The 22,899-nt window shown below is 43.1% G+C and overlaps 1 protein-coding gene, 1 long non-coding RNA gene and 1 pseudogene across 2 annotated transcripts; 2 read left to right on the top strand and 1 right to left on the bottom strand.

Moving 5' to 3' along the window:
- On the top strand, positions 8,469 to 12,675 carry LOC110436032. Its single transcript, XR_002453728.1, has 6 exons — positions 8,469 to 8,779; positions 8,912 to 8,974; positions 9,149 to 9,245; positions 9,417 to 9,473; positions 11,170 to 11,217; positions 12,322 to 12,675. It is a non-coding gene; the product is annotated as an uncharacterized LOC110436032 (long non-coding RNA).
- Positions 15,486 to 16,292, top strand: LOC8068750 (40S ribosomal protein S16). The gene has a single exon (XM_002450144.2). It carries the CDS (start codon positions 15,584 to 15,586, stop codon positions 16,028 to 16,030), a length of 447 nt encoding a protein of 148 aa, XP_002450189.1. The 5' UTR covers positions 15,486 to 15,583; the 3' UTR covers positions 16,031 to 16,292.
- LOC8083046 lies at positions 19,050 to 21,369 on the bottom strand (annotated as a pseudogene).

Here is a 22,899-nt window from a genome sequence, read left to right as displayed (position 1 = left end):
AGATACCATAATATGTATCTGCCTGTCAACTTCGATCGAGAGATCTCTTCAGGAAATTAACAGGAAAAAAGATTCACTGTACTGTGGTAGAATCGACCAGGCCAGCAGTAGAGTAGTAGACTCCAACAGTAGCGACAATGATACAGAATGGTCGTTTTTCATGTTTTTATAAAAAAATGAAAAAGGAAAGGAAGAAAGATTGGGGAATATATTCACATCACTGTTGCTGTACTGGCGAAAAGAGGGTATGCATGCATGTACGTATTATTCCTACTCTGCTTGGCTTGACAACTTCCCCAAATAAGTGGAAGATTTGGGAACATATTTCAGGCAGGAAAATGCGAATGCCTGTCATCTCATTATCACAGCGTTGTGGTTTGTAAACTTGAATTGTTTGCTATATGTCATAACCATTGTTCCATGGATAATCTTTCTTCTTGGCTTTATATTATATATTCCTAGATGAATACACAGGTTCTTTTATGTTTAAATAAGCACTGACGGTTGTGAACTAATCCTTTTCAGGACTCATGTTTACAGTGAGGTACTTAGGATCGGAGTTAAGACCACATATCCACTTAGCAAGTTGATGGACTTTGATACTTATGTCAAAACGGAGTTGGATCCTTTTTCCTTAATTAGTACTTTAGTAGCCTTAAATAATATCCATGCAAGTACTAAGAAACAATGCTAGCTGCTAGCTTTTCATCATCACAAGCAACAAGAATGAACAATCGTATGTTATATTACCACTAGAAACTTTTCACAAGAAACAATGCTAGCTACTAGCTAGTCTCTACAATTGTAAGGGCTCAATTTGTTTGACCCTGAGCAGGGAGGAAATAAAAGGGGCCCTACTGGTACTAAAGTACTTGCTGGTGGATAATGCAGAATGTCAGTCTCTTGCCACACCTTTCATTCCAATCATATATGGAGTACAGTATAATATCAAATAATTGATGCATCATGCATGCAACAAACAAGACCCCAACATGGAACACACTGTCTGTCACTGACCGAGGCGGGTTTTTTTGCCCTTAAGGGCATATGCCCTCACTCTCTCATCCATTGGATTCGCTTTGAGAAGTGTGTAAATATACATCTCAAAGCAGTTTCGCATTGAGATGTGTGTTTGCACACTTCGAGATGTGTGTTTGTACACTTCTCAAAGCGAATCCAATAGGTGGGAGAGTGAGAGCACATGCCCTCAAAGACAAATTAAACTTTACCGTCACCAAACCTTGATAAGGTATGCGCTGCATGCCATCTCCCTCCGCCCTCTAGGCCTCTCCTGATCTTCTTATCTGGGCATCAGAGTACTTCCCCAGCCACAGCTACTGGCATGGAAGATCACACGCACAGATCAGTCAGTTGCTTCAACCAAGAAATGGGCAGGCAGGGAAGCTAGCTGCAAATGTGAACAAGACAGTAGTGCATACACATACACATTGGCCCTATTTGGATCCCTGAGTTAGAGTTAGATTTGGCTATTTGAAGGTGAAATATCCCTAAAGCATCCAAACAGGAGAGTTAGAATAGGGTTAGATGCATCTAACCCACCTAAAAAAACTAACCCCTTCAAGGGATGATTATAGGGGTTAGATTTAGTTAGACACATCAAATCCACTTGCATGATGAATGAAACATGCTAATCTAATCCAATCTAACTCTTAATCCAAACTCCACAAGAGTTGGAGTTAATTTAAAGTTAGATTAGAGTTAGAAAATAACTTTAACTCTAACCGAGTTAGAAGGATCCAAACACGGCCATTGTGGTTGCTGTATGCAATTGCTGAATTGCATGCACGTGGGGGATCATAACACAACAGTGGTTGGCGCATCCATCGGCCCGTTTACTTTCTAAAATTTTTCTTTGAGTCACATCAAATCTTTTAACGCATGTATAAAATATTAAATATAAATAAAAATAAGTAATTACATAATTTGCATATAATTTATAAGACGAATCTTTTAAGACTAATTAATTCATGATTGAACATTAATTATTAAATAAAACAAAAATATTACAGTAGCTAAATTTAAAAAATTTCGTGAACTAAATAAGGCCTAAATTGATTGGTTGAGTGGCTGGCTAAGGCCGAAACCCTTGTGCATGTGAAGGATGTTAAACTGTGTACTCCTTGTATATGTCTTGGTACAATGTATCTATGAGACCAAGATTTAGTTACTTAGATCCTAGATTGTAGGACTGATTGTAACCTACCAAATATGTTGTAAAGCCACCGCCAGTGGGCTATTCACCCTGCATATATAACACGTAACCGAGAGCCAGGGAAAGGCATCTCGTTCACCTATCTTCACATGGTATCCAGAGCCTAAAAATTTCCCACGGAATAACCTAGATCGATCCATGGCGGCGTCTTCCTCTTCTTTCGACGTCTCCTTCGCCTTCGGCTTCCTTCCACCGCCAACAGAGAAACTCTCCCGTGGCAACTACGCCATGTGGCTAGCCCAGGTCACTGCTACCCTCCAGGGGGCGCGGCTGTGGAAGTTCACCAAGTCCACTTACTCACCGCCGTCGGAGTTCCTAGAAGCTGATGAAGCTGACAAAGGCAAGAAGGTTGATCCGGTACCAAATCCGGAGTATGAGCAGTGGTTTGCGAAGGATAGCCAAGTTCGCAGCTATCTCTTCTCATCCTTGTCCAAAGATGTGTTCTCCCAGGTGGCGATGTCAACGACTGCGGCAGAACTCTGGGCTGCGATCCAGGGGTTGCAGGCGTCACAATCTCACGCCCGGATCATGGCCACCAGGATGGCCCTTGCCACGGCGCAGAAGGGGTCATCTTCGATGGCAGAGTACTTCACAAGAATGAAGGGCCTTGCCGATGACATGGCGTCGGCAGGCAAGAAGTTGGACAATGACGAGATCGTGTCCTACATCCTCATGGGACTTGGAGAGGAGTTTGATCCAGTCGTGACCAGCGTGTCAAGCCGTGCGGACTCCATCTCTCTTCAAGAACTCCAAGCCTAGCTCGTAAGCTATGAGCAACGGCGTGAGATCCGTGATGGGGGATCTCACTCTTCCGTCAACATCGCCGCCAAAGGCGGGCGAGGTCACTTCCAAAACAACCGCGGCGGTGGCCGCGGTGGACGTGGCAGCGGCGGACCTGGACGTGGTCTCCACAAGGGTGGCCGTGGCGGTGGGCGCAACAGCAACTTTGAGGCCGGCGTCCTCTGCCAAGTGTGTGGCAAGGAAGGACATCAAGCATATCGCTGCTACAAGAGGTTTGATCACTCTGTTTCAGGTCCTCCACAGAAGAGCGTCTCTAATGTCACCAGTTCGTATGGGGTTGACATGAACTGGTACATGGACACTGGAGCGACTGATCACATTACTAGTGATCTGGAGAAGATGATGTTCCGTGATAAGTATCACGGTCGTGAACAGATCCACGCTGCAAATGGGCAAGGTATGGAGATTAACAATGTTGGTCATACTTTTTTGCATTCTCCAAATCTTCATCTTAAGAACATCCTTCATGTTCCTCAAGCACATAAGTCCCTATGTTCGGTTAACCGTCTCACCAGAGACAATAATGTGTTTCTTGAATTTCATCCCGATCATTTTTCCATCAAGGAACAGGTGACGAAGAAAGTCCTTCACAGAGGCAGATGTGAAGGGGGATTATAACCCTTGCGGGTCATGTCCACCCCCCAACAATAAACAGGCTTGCAGCGCCATCAAGCCCTCCAAGACGCTATGGCATCATAGGCTAGGACATCCATCCTCACAAGTGGTTCAGCAAATTCTTAGCCGCCATAACCTCTCTTTTGCTTTAGATGAGAATAATTCTAGAGTTTGTGATGCATGTCAACAGGGTAAGAGTCATCAGCTACCCTACCCTAGATCGTCTAGTCGGTCGAGTCGTCCTCTAGAACTTGTTTTTTCAGATGTATGGGGACCAGCTCCTATATCAGCTGGTCGATACTCATACTATGTGAGTTTTATTGATGATTACAGTAAATTTGTTTGGATCTATTTGCTGCACCAAAAGTATGAGGTTTTTCAATATTTCAAAGATTTTCAAAATCTTGTTGAACGACAGTTCAATACAAAAATCCAAGCAATGCAAACCGACTGGGGAGGTGAATACTAGTCTCTCAATTCCTTTTTTCAGCGCATAGGAATAGAACATCATGTGTCATGTCCCTATGCACATCAACAAAATGGTTCGGCCGAAAGGAAACACCGTCATGTTGTTGAGGTTGGGCTCACACTTCTTGCTCAGTCCTCCATGCCTCTAAAATTTTGGGATGAAGCTTTTCTAACGGCTGTATTCCTCATCAACAGATTGTCGTCCAAAGTCATAGAAAATGAGACACCCTATGAACGTTTGCTAGGTGCTCCACCAGACTACACCTTTCTTCGGTCTTTTGGTTGCGCTGTTTGGCCAAACCTAAGACCCTACAACTCAAAGAAACTTGAATTTCGATCCAAACAATGTGTCTTCCTTGGCTACAGTCCCCTTCACAAAGGTTTTAAGTGTCTAGCTCCTAAAGATGGGCGAGTTTACATTTCACGTGATGTTGTCTTTGATGAAACCATCTTTCCTTTTGCCGCACTTCATCCAAATTCCGAGGCTCGTATCCGTTCTGAACTCGCCCTACTGCCAGATGTGCTTAAAAATCCTTCCACTTCCTCCTTTGGAGATGCAAAATTGAGTGATCAACGTATGTTGTCTCCTGCCCCTACTAACATATCTTCAAGTGCAGTTGATGTTGTGGATGCAACAGGAACAAATCTTGCACCAAATGTAGCAGAAACGGGGCATGGGGAGGGACATTTCCTATGCTCCCCATCTGGCGACATCACCGGATCCGAGGAGGATTCACCCGCTGGCGACATTCCTTCTGTGGGCGCGTCATCCTCGGGATTAGTGTCGGGTGCCCCGTCCGGGGGACTCCCTCCTTCTCCGCCTGGATCCTCTACGCCCGCAACGACCGTCTCTCCGCCTCTGATGGATGCCACACCGAGCTCTCCAGCACACGGCGATCCGAGCTTGGGGGAGTCTACGGCGCCAGATCCCGAGTAGATTGAGTCACCCGGATCTCCTGTGCAGACACCAGCTGAAAGTCATCTTGTGCCTATAAGACTAGTGACCCGATTGCAAAGAGGAATTCGCTGTCCCAAAAACTTTACATATGGCACTGTACGCTGGGTGATGAGTGCAAAGGGTCCTAAAGAGGAACCGGTGTCAGTAGATGAAGCTCTGGGCGATCAAAGGTGGTGTGATGCCATGGATGCCAAGTATCAAGCTTTGCTCAAAATCAGACATGGCATCTTGTACCACGTCCAAAGGGCAGAAATATCATAGGATGTAAATGGGTGTATAAGGTAAAAAGAAAATCAGATGGAACTATTGATAGATACAAAGCACGTCTTGTGGCAAAAGGCTTTAAACAACGCTATGGAATAGATTATGAGGACACTTTCAGTCCGGTTGTAAAAGCAGCTACCATAAGATTAATTCTCTCTATTGCCGTATCAAGAGGCTGGACTTTGAGGCAATTAGATGTGCAGAATGCCTTTCTACACGGAGTATTAGAAGAGGAGGTGTATATGTATCAATCACCAGGGTATATAGATCCGAGGCATCCAAGCTTTGTATGCAAACTAGACAAAGCTCTTTATGGACTTAAACAAGCACCTCATGCTTGGTATGCTAGACTTTGCAAGTGGCTGGTAGCTCTTGGCTTCATTCCTTCTAAGGCTGACACATCGTTATTCTTCTACAACAAAGGAAAGCTCAGTGTCTTTGTTCTTGTGTATGTTGATGACATAATAGTTGCCAACTTTTCTCCTGAAGCAACTGAAACCTTGCTAAAGGATCTCCAGAAGGAATTTGCACTCAAGGACTTGGGGAAACTTCACTACTTTCTGGGCATAGAAGAAAAGAAAGTTGATGATGGTCTGTTACTCTCTCAAGGTCGGTATGCAGCTGATATTCTCACAAGGTCAGGTATGACGAAGGCAAAACCGGTGGATACCCTGCTGTCTGTGTCAGAAAAACTTAGTATCTCTGATGGCGAGTGACTTGGGGAAGAAGATTCCACTCGGTACAGGAGTTTAGTGGGTGCATTACAATATCTGACATTAACACGACCTGATCTCTCATTTGTAGTTAACAAAGTCTGTCAATTTCTGCATGCTCCTACTACAACTCACTGGAGTGCAGTGAAACGAATCCTCAGGTATGTCCAAGGTACTTTGGGTATAGGACTGAAAATACGACGCTCACCATCTATGATGGTGAGTGTATTCTTTGATGCAGACTGGGCAGAGTGTGTAGATGATAGAAGATCAACAGATGGCTTCGCTGTGTTCCTAGGGAACAATCTAATCTCCTGGACGGCTCGAAAACAGGCCACGGTATCTCGGTCATCTACAGAGGCTGAGTATAAGGCCTTAGCAAATGCTACAGCCGAAGTAATGTGGGTACAGAAGCTGTTAAGCGAGCTTAGGATTAGTCATCCTCCTGCTGCACGGTTGTGGTGTGACAATTTAGGTGCAAAGTACTTGTCTGCCAATCCCATCTTTCATGCAAGAACCAAGCATATAGAGACTGATTTCCACTTTGTCAGAGAAAGAGTAGCACAAAAGCTTCTAGACATTCGGTTCATAAATACAGGAGATCAGATTGCTGATGGATTCACCAAAGCAGTGTCTGCCGTCAAGATGAAAAACTTTAGGTTCAATCTTAACCTTTCCAGTGGCTAAGATTGAGGGGGAGTGTTAAACTGTGTACTCCTTGTATATGTCTTGGTACAATGTATCTATGAGACCAAGACTTAGTTACTTAGATCCTAGATTGTAGGACTGCTTGTAACCTACCAAATATGTTGTAAAGCCACCGCCGGTGGGCTGTTCACCGTGCATATATAACACGTAACCGAGAGCTAGGGAACGGAATCTTGTTCACCTATCTTCACAAAGGAGTCTATGCCATTGAAGCCCCGGCCTCCCCGGCCTCCTGCCTCTTCCCGTCGGCCAGCTCGCATGGCTGCAACGCGCCACAGACTTGGTTGGACACTGAGGGCTTTGGGCTTTAGTTCGCGAAATTTTTTGGATTTCGATACTGTAGTATTTTTGTTTTTATTTGACAAACATGGTCCAATCATAGAGTAACTAGACTTAAAAGATTCGTCTCGTGATTTTACAGATAAATTGTGCAATTAGTTTTTGTTTTCATGTATATTTAATGCACCATGCATGTGCCGTAAAATTCGATATAATGAAAAATTTTGAAAATTTTTGGTAACAAAACAAGGCCTGACATGGGAAGGACCCTCTTCCTATGACTTGTACCTATGCATTAAACATATTAAACGCATGTTGAACCCACGCCTCTCCCCTTGGCTACGTCACCTGAAATTCCCACATCGAGCCACGTCTCCCCGAATAGATTCACTTGGCCAGTATTCGGCCACGTCGCTCAGAATTCCCTTCCCGTGGACACGGTTGAGCCACGTCGCTCCCAGATTGTATCCAATAAATTGGTGGCTCCTCCCTCTCGCAAAAAAATCTCTCCCACGCCCGACCTCTCCCTCTCCTCTCACACACCGCCGCCGCCGCCGCCACCGCTCGCGCCGTTATCGTTGCCCCAGCCCGCGCCTCCCATTCCCGCTCCCCTTCCTCTGCCTCTCTACCTCTCCCTTGATGTGGTGGCGCAACAGCAAGCCCTGGTGGTGGCCGCCCCCAGGCCGCACGGCCACATGACGCGGCGCCGGTGGACAACACCGGTGGCCGTGATTGTCGCCCGCCCAGCTTCTCGCCTGCACGGCTTCCTGCACGCCGTACGCGGGCTCCTGCTCGATCCGTCTGCTGGTTCGCTCCCTCTCTCTCTCTCTCTCTCTCTCTCTCTCTCTCTCCCCCCCCCCTTACTACACTAAGTCTGCAGTCGCATTACTTTGTGATTTGGTGAAATCCTCAATTTGAGCCTAGATCTACTGTTCTTACCCTTTTTTGTTACAAATCTACTACCTTACTTTAGTTTTTTTTGCATCACCCGTGCTGATAAAAAAATTATATAGTTCATATGTCTCTGTGCTGATAAAAAGCTTCCTATTGAGAATCTGATGTTGTTTAGATTAATGGTAATTGGGTTAAGGAACCTGCTCTGTTATTTCACCTATATACATGCTTGGATGATTCCACTTTACTATGATCGATGGTTGTATACTGAGTTCATGGAACTGGTGCCTTCCAAAATGTCCTCCTAGAGAATATCTTGATGTTGTATGGTTTGTAGATGCAATCCTGTGTGCTTAATACATGGCATTTACAGACTGCGGTTGCATTTACTGAATGTATGTCTGCTTATGAGCCACTATTACTACTTTTTAGGTCACTGTGAGCAAGGGTCATTAGTTGCAGTGTGTTGGGTTTCCAACATATTCAACGGCAGCACCTTGCTAACGCAAGTTGTCTTTATCTTGTCTATGACCGCTTCTTAAAATGCAAACCTACACGGCCAAACTTATCTGAGAATTCAATTTCTCAAGCAAATAATAGTTTACAAGTTATCATTTCTCTTTTTATTTTTATTTTTTTTGCTTTTCTCAGATCAAAGAGGTGGACCTCAGGTTCAAGGAACAAGAACATGAACCATCAGTTGTAGAATTAAATTTCTGCTATACAAACATGTTATGGATCGGGTTTTGTTAATATTACTATTATTTGTTTCGTCAGATGGAGCTCAGGCTGAAGGAGCAAGAACTAAAGGCAACTCTTGAATCATGTGCTATCTTCAAATATACTGTATAACCGATTTTGTAACCAACTTCCTGCCATTTATTTTCAAAACAAAAAATTATGATTTCTCAACAGTCTTGTATTTATTTTATATATTTTTCCCTTCTTAAACCATGTTTTTTTTTCAACTTTACTTAGATTAAGGAGCTGAAGCTAAAGTTGAAGGAACGAGAACTCCAACACTTAGTTGTGGAACTAGAGGTATATTCTCTATAAATGTTGTGCTATTTACCTTTTATTCAACTAAAATATTGTGCTAACTGCCTTTCATTCAAGTACATGTTCCCAGATAAGGTACTTTTGGATACATACAATGGAAATGCATACTTTCTACTACTGTTTTTGATTAATTGATTGATTTATCCCTTTGTTTAGTTATTTGGGGACTACAACAAACTCAGGTTCTACCCTCTTAAAACCAGGATGATAATGAAGTCTTTGCCTTCGGTGCAGTAAAAATTCCTCAAAAAAGGTGACAGCTTCTCTCCATTTATTGTGATCCCCGTGATTTACATAATTCTTTTTGGGTTGTTTGATCTGAATGCCTCCTCATTTTGTGCTTGATGCCATTGGAATACTGTTTTCCACCTGATTGTTCTAAATGTGGCTATCTAACGTTGCATTTTTCCTCCTGCTTATGTAGGTTATTATGGCTACACTGAAGGGCTTATTTCTCTTTTTCTGAAGTGTGGCATATCTGGTATGCTGTACAAATCCCACCTCGTTCTTTTCTGTTAGCTACCTGCCTTCTGCATAGTTAAGATGGTGACTAGAATAGTAAAAACAAACCAGTGCAGGACCAAAAAAATGGTCTTGAGATTGTTTGACAAGGTGCTATCCATACTGGTATAGTGGAGTTGCTTCCTTCGGTGCAGATGCAACATCTTGTGTTAAAGTGTTATTGGTCCCTCCATTTGCTAAGTATTGAGTATTTTATTAGAGGTGCTAGGTGTTAAGTGTTAGGCGTATACAGGTGTTGGCCTTCAAAAAATAAGATCTTCCTCATTTTTAGATGGCTAAAAATAGAGGTATTGCGAAAGGGCTTCTAGCCTAGTGGTTAGAGCACCTGAGTAGCACCAGCAGACCTGGGTTTGACTCCCTGTGGCAGCGAATTTAAACAGGTCTGTATTATAAAAAATTATAAAAAAAAATAGGCTGGGATTTCTCTTGTTGACTTCGGTCAAAAAAATAGAGATATTTATGTTGCAAGATGTTTCTTTGTATATTCCTAATTTTCCCTTCTATTATCTCGGATTCAATTATTTTCCACAACACATTTACTTCTTGTGTCTATGTATGCTTCTGTATGCCTTTGACACTTACCAATAACCTACAATTTCCTGTGTGTTGGTAATATATTCAGTATATTTATATCCATCCTTGAGCAAGGACAATACATATAGTTGCCTATGATTTTACATGTATCGTCGCCCACCTTCAGTTTGTGTGCTAAAGTTGAAAAGAGTTCATGTTGCTCCCAAAGTTTGATTGCAGGAAAGGGACAGTTTATATGCCCCTGACTATATTGAAGTCCTTTTATGACTATAACTTATCTGGTGCTAATTCAAAGATTCCTATTCATAGGTGTTTGAAAAAGTCTTTTCTCCTTATTTTAGCTCCATAAATATTATCTAATGGCTACCATATTTATTCTTTTATCACAATTTAGAGATTTTGTAGCATATTCACTATTTTATTAGTCGTGGATTAGAAGTAATGAACCATATCAATTCACAAAAAGAGATAAGACGGTGTGCATCCATAAATTAATATTTGTAAGCACGCAGAGGCAAGTTATTTGTACACATAATTCTTTTTGTTTTTTTCACACGATACTATTTTTTCCACAGCATGTTGTAACATTTAAGTCCGCAAAAGTGTTGATAAAATTTTCAAGAACTTTCTCTAGAGTTAATTTGACTGAGTATATCTTAGCGACAGTTAGGTTGTGATAAAAATGATATGTTTTTTATGATTGCCTTTTATGTGATGCTAGCAAACTTAATTCAGGCAAATCAGTATGCATCTATTGCTGGGGTGCATGTGTGATAATTAATACTAGAATGGTTCTTGTGCTCCGATCCTATACCCCTGGAGGTAATGGTCCTCCCATTAATTTGTGATAATTCATAAATCAGTTCTCTCCTATTGCAATAAACCTTTCTCCAGTTATAAAATGATGATAGGCTTCAAATCATGTATTCTTTTACTTTATGCAAACAGAAGAACACAAACCTATGGAACTTATCAATTTGAATTTGTTCATGCACAATTGGTCCAGTTGACCGGTACACAATTTGATTAGTAGCGGCTTCTTTTTAGTTATTCTCTGTATATTCGGTTCGTTCCTTGGATAAGGATACAGAGCATTGATAAGGTTTTGTTTGCCTTTTCAGGCCGAGCACTATATCATTTGTAGATCTTTTTACAGAGTTAAGATAAAGGTACTAATTTTTAGTTTACCATCCTTTCAGTTTTCTTTGCCTAAGTGAACCAAGCTGTACACATTAGTATAAATCTGTATGCTACTTTTTTAGATATGCTACATAAGCTGTACACGTGAGTGTAAATCTCTATGTTACTATGTAGACTACTAAAAAAAATTCTACAGTGTGATTATAATATTTCTCTCTACCTAATGGAGTGATTATTGAGCAAAACTTGAATATGGCTATTGAAATTTTTTCTATAGGGATATTTTACGAGACATATTTGACAACCAATATATGAAGTGTAATGAAAACAGAAAGGACAAAATGTAATAGAAATTGAAGACAAATAGTATTTTAAGAGTAGCCATTGTTGTTTTATTTTGTACAGCTTCCTAACAGACTACGTAGTGGAAATTGAAAACAAACAGGATCTTAGGAGTAGCCACTGATGTTCCATTTTTTAAAGGTTCCTTCCCTAATCTTGTCGGTACTATTGAGTGCTTGAGGGTTCAATGGTGGTTGTTGTGCTGCCATTACCATGCTTAGAAGATTAGATAGAGCACTGAAATTTGGAGAGTCATGGTACTCTTTCAGGATTACAGTTTTTTTTATAGTTTTCTTTTAAGTCTCTGTTTTCTTTAGTGAGCCTCATCTCCACTTTCTCATATCTCCAGACATTGCACACATTGTTTTCTCGCCTCTCCAGATACTGCAGTCTCTATTACCATACGTGCGATATTAATGCGTACAACCTATCTTAGTATTCATACAAAACTTTGCTACGATAAAAAAGACTCCACCCTCTGTGTTATTAATTGGGAAGGTATGACTTCGGGCAATAATATTGAACTGGTGCCTTCTGAGACATTATAGGGTGTATACTTCATTCTCTTCAACTGTAGAGGTCTCTACTGAACAATACTTAGTTCATTCTTATTTTTAAACTGTCATATTCATTTCAGGATAATAGTTATGTACTGCCTAATTCTTCTTATTGCATATTGTCATATTTTCACTTTGTCAATTTGTGTAGAAAAGCAAATCTGTTTTGAAACTTAATTCGAATGAATTTTTCCTAGCCTTTCATTATAATGGCTAATTCTAACAATCATATAGATATAATGAAGATTGAAGACCACTATAGTAGAGAGAGAACCACAATTGTGACAGTCGCAGATAAACTTCCGCAGACTTGCACAGCCGAAAACACAGAAGAAATGAGGTGATGAAAACTCAGGATGTTAAGTCAACTTCTATGGTGTCATCCAGTTCGTCACTGACGCGACTTCGTCTACCCATTTTGATCTAGACGTTTGAGAGGTTTCCGCTGATCTGGATGTTCGTCTTTGCTAATTCTGCGCTAGGCTATGTATTGTACCTACTCAATGTATAGCTTGTTTTAGACTCATGTCGATTGGAACTCTGCTGAACTAAAATATATTTTGAATTGATGTGCACGATCAGAACAAATTAATACGTATTGCTTAGATATTAAATTTTCAGTAGACACAAAAAATATCCTCAATTTACACGGAAGTTTATAGGCTGATACAAATTTTATGTATATCTACTTATATATTGGGGTGGCTCTACGTGGCGCGTACTCTAATTATATACATTAGCAATATATCTAACGTATAAATCCTAGCTGTACAAACCTAAAGATGTCCGCTTATGCTCACGCGCAAATGCGCGCGGTTTATACTAGTTGATATAATGGTGGACAGATGAGATCCACCATCCACCCCACCACACGAGTGCAGCAGCGATCTGAGACTGGAAATGGAAATAAGGGATTGTTTAGATTCAAAAACTGGTTGGCTATCATAGTATTTTTATTTGTATTTGGTAATTATTGTCTAATCGTAAATTAACTAGGCTTAAAAGATTCATTTTGCAAATTATAAATAAATTATGGACAAATTGTACAATTAGATATTTTTCTATTTATATTTAATGTTTTATGCATGTATTGCAAGATCGATGTGATAGAAGTCTTGAAAAGTTTTTTGATTTTAGATCTTGGGTGGAACTAAGGCCTTGTTTAGTTTCTAAAAAAATTGCAAAAATTTTCAGATTTTTCGTCACATTGAATCTTGCGGCACATGAAGTATTAAATATAGATAAAAAAGTAACTAATTACATAGTTTGTCTGTAATTTGCGAGATGAACCTTTTGAGCCTAGTTAGTCCATGGTTGAACAATATTTGTCAAATACAAAATACCTTGTTCGCTTGAGTTTATCAGCCGAATTTGCCAGCCATTCAACAATGTTTTTCTATCCTAACAAATCAGCCAACAGTACTTTCTGCCATAACTTATCAAACAAACGAACAAGACGACTCTGATGAACTTCAACACCCTCTGAGAACTAATATAGCATAAAGTCACTTTGCAAGAGGACATTCATTGAACTATCAACTGCAGCGGTGCAGCCTCCATTGGTAAGAGCAAGTGATGCAAGATATCAACATCTGAAATAAGGGCAGTAACCTAACCACGAAGAAAGTCCCCTGGTACACATTAGTTAGGGCAAAGGCAAACTATGATACAGCCACAAAGAAATACAACCCAATTTTCAAAACAAGGGCAGCAAACTAGCCACAGCAAACCACTACTTGCAACCAACACCAATGCTACGTGATCAGCAACTCGTTCCTCCGTCCTCCCTGACACCAGAAAAGGCTTCATGTCTTGACCTTCTGACAAAAACCCGGAACTGCAAACTTCACACTTGTTATTGGGGACTTTTCTCTAAACCAGAAGCTCCAACTCCAAACAGATAGCTTACCAAAGGCAGCATTGTAATTGGACAGCAAGGAGGATCAAATCCAGATTTCTCTGCTATTAGGTGAAAGCACTAGATTAACAGGGGATTTGTCATATCCTCCAGGCCACAAAACACATAATTCCGCACAGAATTGCCGCTTGCTGCATCCTTTTTAACTAACATCTGGTATGCCAATGAGCCAAAAATAATAATAAGCATAACACAACCATGAGCGTATTTTAGTGACCCTTTAGCATGTGGATATGCCAATGCAATGATAATAAAAAGCTTAATGGCCATTTTAGGATGCAGATAACTACTGATACGATGATATGGAGTGCATTTTTATATGCAGAGGATTTACATTTTACTCATGTGGACAAGGGTAGAAGCAGTTTAAATCCATCATTTTACCTTATGTACAACTGGTATAATTGAAAAGAACTTAGCAGTTAACAAAAAGAGTAAAGTCCATCAGCGGTCCCTAAACTTGTTTGGGTGTGTCATCTCGGTCCTTAAACTCGCAAAACGACTGTTTAGGTACCTAAACTTATTCGGTTGTATCATTCTGGTCCCTAAACTTAAAAATCTCCCATATAGGTCCTCAAACTTATTCAATTGTGTCATCCCGGTCCCTAAACTTGTTTTTAAGTCTCATCTGGGTCAAAACAGGACGAATCTAAAAACTTTATATTGAAAAATAACTCATAACTTTTTCATATGAACTCAAATAAAGATAAACTTTATATCAAAATTGTAGGCAGCGACGTGATCTACAACTTTGCAGTTGAAAAGTTTTTAAATTAAAATCATTTAGGGTCCTAAAATATTTTTTATAAGTTTATAGATTTTGAAATTTAAAATTTAAAATTAAATTTTATAACACTAAACGACTTCAAATAAAAAACTTTTCAACTACAAAGTTGTAGATTGTGTTGAGGACTATAACTTTGGTATAAAGTTTGTCTTTATTCGAGTTTATATGAAAAAGTTATGAATTATTTTTTGATATAGAGTTTTAAATCGCTTTGTTTTGACCCAGATGAGATTCAAAACCAAGTTTAGGGACCGGGATGACACAGCTGAACAAATTTAAGTGTGATTTCTAAGTTTAGGAACCGGAATGACACAACTGAACAAGTTTAGGGACCGAGATGACACAGACGAACAAATTCGAGGACCTAAATGATCGATTTGTAAGTTTACGAACCGGGATGACACGACAGTACAGGTTTAGGGACCGGTGGACTTTAACAAAAACATCAAGTAGTGTTCGAGAGGGCCGAAACCCTCCAGCCTCTTCGCGTCCTTCCCCCATGGCCTTTTATCACAAGACATGGGCCTCTAGAGGCCTAGCCCAATAAATGTCTCGTCCAACAACAACATGGGCCCCCAAGACGCACTCCGGCCCATATATCTCAAACGCTCCACGGGCCCACATGCCATTCTCAGAGCCGCATCAGCACCACACAAAACCCTAACGCTTCGAGGCTATAAAAGCCACTCACTCCAGCCGGCCCCCTCTCTCCGCCGCACCCCTCCCCCCAAAGCCGCCGCCGCCAAAACCCTAGCGCCGCCGCTGCGAACCCAGCAGCCACCACCGCAACCATGTCCGTGCTGAGCCGCCCTACCCCGGGCACGGTCCAGTGCTTCGGGCGGAAGAAGACCGCCGTGGCCGTGGCGTACACGAAGCCGGGGCGCGGGCTGATCAAGGTGAACGGCGTCCCGATCGAGCTGATCCGCCCGGAGATGCTCCGCCTCAAGGCCTTCGAGCCCATCCTGCTGGCCGGCCGGTCGAGGTTCAAGGACATCGACATGCGGATCCGCGTCCGCGGCGGCGGGAAGACGTCGCAGATCTACGCCATCCGCCAGGCCGTCGCCAAGGGGCTCGTCGCCTACTACCAGAAGTACGTCGACGAGGCCGCCAAGAAGGAGGTCAAGGACATCTTCTCTCGCTACGACCGCACACTCCTCGTCGCCGACCCCAGGCGCTGCGAGCCCAAGAAGTTCGGTGGTCGTGGAGCCCGCGCCAGGTTCCAAAAGTCTTACCGTTGAGCGATTGCTTTGCTGGGTCGCAAATTTGCAAGATCGCTCTGGTTGTTCGTGGCTTCATTTCCTGTCCATGGAGCTGCTTATCTATATCTAGCTTCTGCTTTACCTACCTTAATGTTTTAGACTGGCATTGTGGTATTAAATGTGAGGAGATTTTGAAGACTATTAATTAGTCTCTGAAGTATGTTTTTCTTGTCATTATCTCTGTCGAGTAATTATGATATGGTCGCCTATTAGTAACCCCTGAAGTATGTTTTGATTGTTATCTTATATCTAGCACATTATTTGCCTTCTGATTTTTCTCGTTATCTATTTTGTGTTTAGTTCACTTGTGCGACTTTCTGTTTGTTTATGCCTAGTTGAATTGATTGCATGAATTGAGAGTAGTGATTGCATTAGTGCTGTTAGATTATTAGATAATGGCACATTGAATTTTAGTATGTTTGTAGGTTGAAGTTGAAATGATCTTACTTGTAGCTGATGCTTGAAAGCACTAGGGAGTAAATTGTGCATGTGGTTTCTATATCCTTCGCACTGGAGTGAGCTATAAAATGATTTATAACAGTTTTGGATGATTTGTTTCCATCCATTCACTTTAATTTTAGGGTGTCAAATGTTGCTTTCATGATTAATGTAGTTAATCTGCCTATATAATCCTTTGTATCAACTTAGTTGCTTTCATGATTAGTGTAGTTCCTTTTTATCAGACACTTCTGTTACCACCTCTGGTATGATTATTTGGATGTAGGTGCTGCTGATATAGTTGTGACTGGAATGGCTTGTTTTAAGGGGTGATATTCATAGTAGTAATATAGTGTTTGGAGAGAAAAAAATACTGTCACTTGCCATAGAAGTATTGTGGTATAGATTGCACACGTGATTGTTTTGATGGAAAAAGAGGGAGCTTGTTTTGCAACACGCCCAATAAAATCCTCAATAGTGCTAGCGCTAGAGGGAGTGCTCTGTTCAATTGTACATGTTTGTTTGCTGTTTACTTCCTATGTTCCAAATTGCAAGTTCTGACTTTTCTAGATGTATTGTCATATCTAGGAATGGAGGGGGTATTTCAGAGGGATAATTATCTGATGGTCCTTAGTGGGATAATTATCTGATGGTTCTTAGTGTGCTGATGGCCCTACTGCAGTGTTTGCATCCAAAATCTTGTTTTATGCTTGCTTATAGTCTACTTGAGTCTCTTATTGCTGTGCTGCTGTTACTCAATGGGTAATATTCTATATTGGGGCTTTGCTCTTTCTGTAGTCAATTATTGGTGTTGGTTTGGGATTATCAGCCGAATCAGCTAGCCATTCAGCAGTGTTTTTCTCTCACAATAAATCAGCCAACAGTGCTTTCTGCCATGGCTTATCAGCCAAATGAATCCAACAGTAAAAATGGCTCAGTTTCTATATTGTTGGCTTGGCTGAAAAGCTATGGCTGAAATGACTGTTTCTTGATTTGTTGTTGGAGAAAAATACTGCTGTATGGTTGGTTGAATTGGCTGTATCATTTCATGGTGTTCCCACTGTTTGAGAGTGTTGGGAGGTATACTAAATTTGTGGCTAGCAAATGCTTCATACATTGGCATATCGCAATGTGTAGAACCCTTTGGTTACAGGAAATGTGACGTGATCTCAGGGGAATCAGATCGTGATACAGGTGTTGGTTCGGCTCAGCGATAATAATGCTCTATTCATATTTATAGATTAAGGAACCAGATATCTTCGCTAGTCCCCGGTCATCCTATGCCATTTCTGCTTACCTTGCCTGCCAGGAAACCAGACTAATCGTAGTATATCTTCGATAGTAGTATAAGAAGCATAAAACTCAGTTTACCTACTAATCGTAGTAGTATAAGAAGCACAAAACTCAGTTTACCTCTCATGGTGGGAGGTATGTTGTCAATACACTATGCATTTAAATAATCGGTATGTTAGTATAGTAAACCAATGTATCTAGGAAAACGAAATCGTCTTATAATTTGAAACTAGAGGACTAAGAGAGCAACAGACTAAAACATGAATATACAGCAGGAAAGACTCTGAGTAGTTGATTTACAAAGTGACCAACGCTAAAGCTATGTTGCATCCTCGAGTTTTTTCTGCTTTGCCACGAAGAAAATCAGAATTTCATCAGTTACTAATCACTAGTGTTCGTCCATCTTGTGCCCGTTATACTCCACTGGAGCATGTTGCACCGTCTACTTGTATAATTGGCACATCTTGTTAGAAGTCAACTCATCAGAACAAGCAGTGTATGTTACAGTTTCTTTTGGTACTTGAGAAAACGGTGGATGGAGCAGTGCACTCCCACTCCCACCCCCAGCCCGTTCGACGAAATGTGCCACCGTTTTGCCATCGGAAAGACCAGCGTGTTGCTTCAGCGTCCAAGGCTTGAAGCGTTGTCAACTTTGAAGGTCAAGCCACACATGCCTTTGTCACTGGAGAACCTGCACTTGTCCGAGAGCAGCGAGCAACTGCTGCAATTGCCAAGCCAATGCCTGTTCTCATGCTGCACTGCACGACTGGGTAGGGGAACTTCAGTCTCTGAAACAGCTGTTCATCATGTTCTCCCAGGTCCATGCGCACTTGCAGCTATGCTGCTTTTACAGTTTGCTAAGACATGTGCATTTGAACGCAGAGTGACAACAGAGTGATATGAACAGATTATGCTCCAAGAGAAGATGTCACGTTACCAGCTCAACTCTGCATCAACATACTAAAAGGCACATTAATTGATCCAGTCCAGAATTGTCAAACGAACACTCGTGATCTCCATGCCAAAGAAATCACAGCAGGATGATGTGCCTGATACAACTACTGATACTTAAAGTTATGAACAATTTGTGCTGCCATTTGTTAGACATCCATATAGCTACAGGTCTATAGCTGACATAACCTACCCAATCGCCCATATATAATAATCACAGAGATGACAACCTTGTTCCAGCCAACTTCAGCCTTACATTTTGTGACAGTGAAAGATAGTAGATCCCTTGACAGCCCGAATTTTATAGCGCCTCAACTCAGGCACCAAAATCTGTACAAAAATGAAAATCATAGTAACTCCAGAGTTAACTGTTATATATATGAATACCAAAATCAGCAACTTGACAGAATCCTAAAACTGCATGAACAACTGCTGGCTAATCCAATTAACTGTCATATGTTCAATTGACCTAACAGTGAATGAAAAAAAACCCTACTAATTGTTTGATGTAGTTTACTAATTATGACACTACAACAATTTCAACTTCGAATTATTATTAGAATACAAAAGCCTACTGATTGTTTGACATGTAGTTTACTAACTGCAGGTGAAAGTTCAGACTTTTGTGATTTTATCTGCTAGCTAAATGTATGTCTACATAGTGCATGTTGTTTGTTTGTCAATAAAAGTACCAGGAAAGTTGCAAGTTAGCTTACATATGTTAAAGGTAGAAAGGAACTTTAACACTTTGAGAACTCTCTCATCAACATCTTGACACTTGACTTCAACAATGTTAAGGTGTTCTGAAATTTTAGCCGGTCGCTCCATCTGATTGAAGCTTCCTTTCATTTCAACTCTATACTTAGGTCCCTGCAGTGAAATAAATCATTTTTCCCAAGATCACTCATCGGTGTAACTATTCTCATTTGCAGAAATTGCTTATCATCTATAAAGAACGTACCTCACAAAACAGTTCAAGTGTAAGTTTCTCAAGAACCGGCGAGTGTTCAAGAATACAGACTAATACGTTGAAGTCATCAGGTGTACACCAGTAGTCATTGAGAAATAAAGCCTTCAGGTTGTTAAAGACAGGGCACCATCTCAAATCACTTTTGAAAATAATCTGGAAAAAAAAGATGCAATAATGTAGACAATGTAGCATAAACAAGAGAATGGCATATAGAGTTATTAAGAATGTAGTTTAGGCAAAGTGTAAGTTTACCTGCTCTGGTTCATAAATCAACACCAAGCTCTTATTAGCTTGCGATAAACCTCTTAGGAGCACAGAATTACCACTGCCATCAGTGTTCTCAGAACTGTCACACAATTGGCAGATACAATCCAAAATTTCTGGGTCTAACAATTTTGCACAGACATCCACACATTCCTCGGTTATCCGGACAAATGCCTTCACTAATGGATGACATGCTGTCAAGCATCGGAGTCATCTGCCGGAGGTCATCTAGACACAGTGAGACCAGACTTGGGGTATAAATGTAAACACGAGAAAATACATCCAAAAAGCAATGAGTCAAGCTCAGATGCTTTAGGGAGGCTCTTGGATGAGATCTTGTTGGCAGTGAAGAGACCACACTCAACCAATGCTCCAAGGCCGGGCAGCTGGAGAAGTTGAGAAAGCTGCTGTCGAGTGTTACGGATATTTTATCCGGGGTGATCTCATCTTCTCGGATCCCCTTACGGGAGATCTATCCTAACTACGACATCTCCCACGACCTCCTACGGGATATCACCCACGACTACGCACGTACCCGTGGAGACCGGTTCCACCTCCGTGATATCACCCACGACTCATCGTGGGCTCGAGTTTACTTGGGGCGAGAGTTTCCTCTCCCCCCGACTTGTATAAATACCCGTGATCAATGAATAAAGAAACACTGAGTTCATTCTATTCCTCTCTGTTCTCGTACTTTGGCATTCCACTCGTAACCCGTTATCAGCACATCGCTCTCTCCTACCCCAGAGGGGAATAGCTCGGTTGGATAAAACATCGTCGAGGGATCGACCTTCACCCAGGGCGTCACCCAAGGTAGAATCATGCCTTTCCCTCGCCGTAATCCTGCCTCAATGGCTTCTCTCATCCTTCAAATCGTCTGGATGGCGATGAACCGTGCCCGGACATTGGGCACACACTTCGGCAACAACCGCCTTCAGGCGGAACTACTGGTGGACATCCAGGAACTCCTTGGAGAGGCTCGCGGCTATGGCTTTCGGGCCGAGCGCCGTGATCTCAATAGGAACCCCGAACGTTTTCCTGTACGACGTCGTTTCGAGGGACACCGACGTGCAAACGTCGCCCCTCCGTCACGGCATTCAGTGGTGTCGTCCACGGCTTCGCCCGCGGCGACATCCGCGGCTCCGCCAGCGGCGCCTCCGTCGAGGGCACCGACTCCACCGGCGCCTCCAGCGCCGGTCCTCGCCTTGCCGGCTCCACCCCGGCCTCGGTGTCCGCTCCACGGCGACGGCCCGTGCCCACCACCGCCACCATCCATGGTGGCCAGCCAATGGCTGTCACTGGGCATAGAGCCGCAGTCGCCGATTCGGTACCCGACGCCGACGCCGTCTCCTGAGCGGGCTGCGCACAGCCCGCCTCCGCGCCGTCCATCTCCACCGACCATCGCGGCGCGGATATCGGCGCCGACTCGTCTGCCGGCGTACTTCGTCGACCCGGCGCTCGCTGCTCCACCACCGCCGCCACCAACTCCGCCCCCGCGTCTCCGCCGCACGTGGATCAGCGTCCCCCACGGGCCTTCGGCTCGGGGACGCGCTCCTCCGGCTTGAGACCGTCACTGGGGAGAGGGGGAGGAGGAGGAGGCGCCACTCGCGGGCTCGCGCGACCATGCCGCAGCCTGGCGGCGAGCGGGCGGCCCTGCGCGACTCGCTCCCGGCGGGTGCTCGCCCTCGGCGCAGCAGCCGAGGCCCCGCGCTCGGCCTGGAGCGGCACCCGCTCGGCCTCCGGCGCGCGTGGCCCTGCCCGATGCGACGGCGCCTCGGCCTCGACATGGCGGCCCGCCAGGCCATGGTTCAGCGCGGCCACGGCGCCTCGGCGCTCGGCTTCGTCACGGCGCGCGGCGCGGCCCCTCCAGGCGCTCAGCTTCGTCGCGACACGCAGCGCCCGCGCCCGCTCCTGACGCCGCGCTGGCCCGTCTCCTCTCGGCGTGCGCGCCTGGCCGCAGCGGCGCGCGGCGGGGCATCACGGCGCGGCACGAGACGGCCCCAGCGGCCCCCGACGGCGAAGTCCTCCGCGGGCGCGTGCGCCCCAGTCCGCGGCCTCACGCGGCGTCCCGACCGCGCACCACTGCTCTCAGTCGCCCCCCCACGGCGCGGCGAAGTGGGGCCCACGGGCCCACGTGGCGCCACGCGCAGGGCGCCCCCCTGGCGGCGGCGGCGGTTGGAACCGCCTGGCTCCTGGCGGCGGCAGCTGTTGGGAAGCTGGGGGTTAGGGTTTGGAAACCCTAACCCCTGGCTTATATATGGCCCACTCCCCCCTCCTTCAATTGGGCCAAATTGGTGGCCCAGGCCTAGGTTGGGGCCTGCGAGCTTTCAGCCTGGGCCAGTTATCATTGGCTTTTCATTTTTATGCATTAGCTAATTTTTATTTATTTATTTACATAGCATTTTTCATTCCCTAAAATTACATCAGCTTCTTAGTCTAATTTTCTTGTAAATTTAGACACTGATGTATATATTGCATTGTAAATATTTTTACATTCCGCAATCATATTATGAATGAAAAATTTATTACATGTCGAACGCGTTTTGTCTTTACAATTCCCTATCACATGTATATATGTAAATATTTTTATGGTCAATTTTTCTCCCTATTTGGAATACTATTTTTCACTAGATGTCACCTTACTTTATTATTATTTTGGCGACTACAAGGTAGTACTCATACTACTGCGGGATTTATTCCTCAAAATGCTCTCCCAAATTTAATAATAAACATACAAGGACTACATCCCAAAGTGAAAATATAAAAAGGTCTACACCTCCATGGTGACTACCTATGTTCCATAAAATAAGAAATCAAAATACCATAAAACATATACAAGTTTACCTTGCTACACATAAACAAGTCCACCTTGTTATTTACATACGCAATTTTACATTGCTTTACATACGCAATTTTACATTGTCTTACATAG

This window comes from Sorghum bicolor, chromosome 5 (assembly GCF_000003195.3).
Source record: "Sorghum bicolor cultivar BTx623 chromosome 5, Sorghum_bicolor_NCBIv3, whole genome shotgun sequence".
Classification (NCBI taxonomy): domain Eukaryota; kingdom Viridiplantae; phylum Streptophyta; class Magnoliopsida; order Poales; family Poaceae; genus Sorghum; species Sorghum bicolor.
Note: the sequence above shows the minus strand (reverse complement) of the source record. Positions and strands in the feature narration are given on the sequence as shown.

Excerpts from the sequence above, each read along its gene's own strand:
- LOC8068750 (XM_002450144.2), top strand. The coding sequence starts at position 15,584 with ATGTCCGTGCTGAGCCGCCCTACCCCGGGCACGGTCCAGTGCTTCGGG.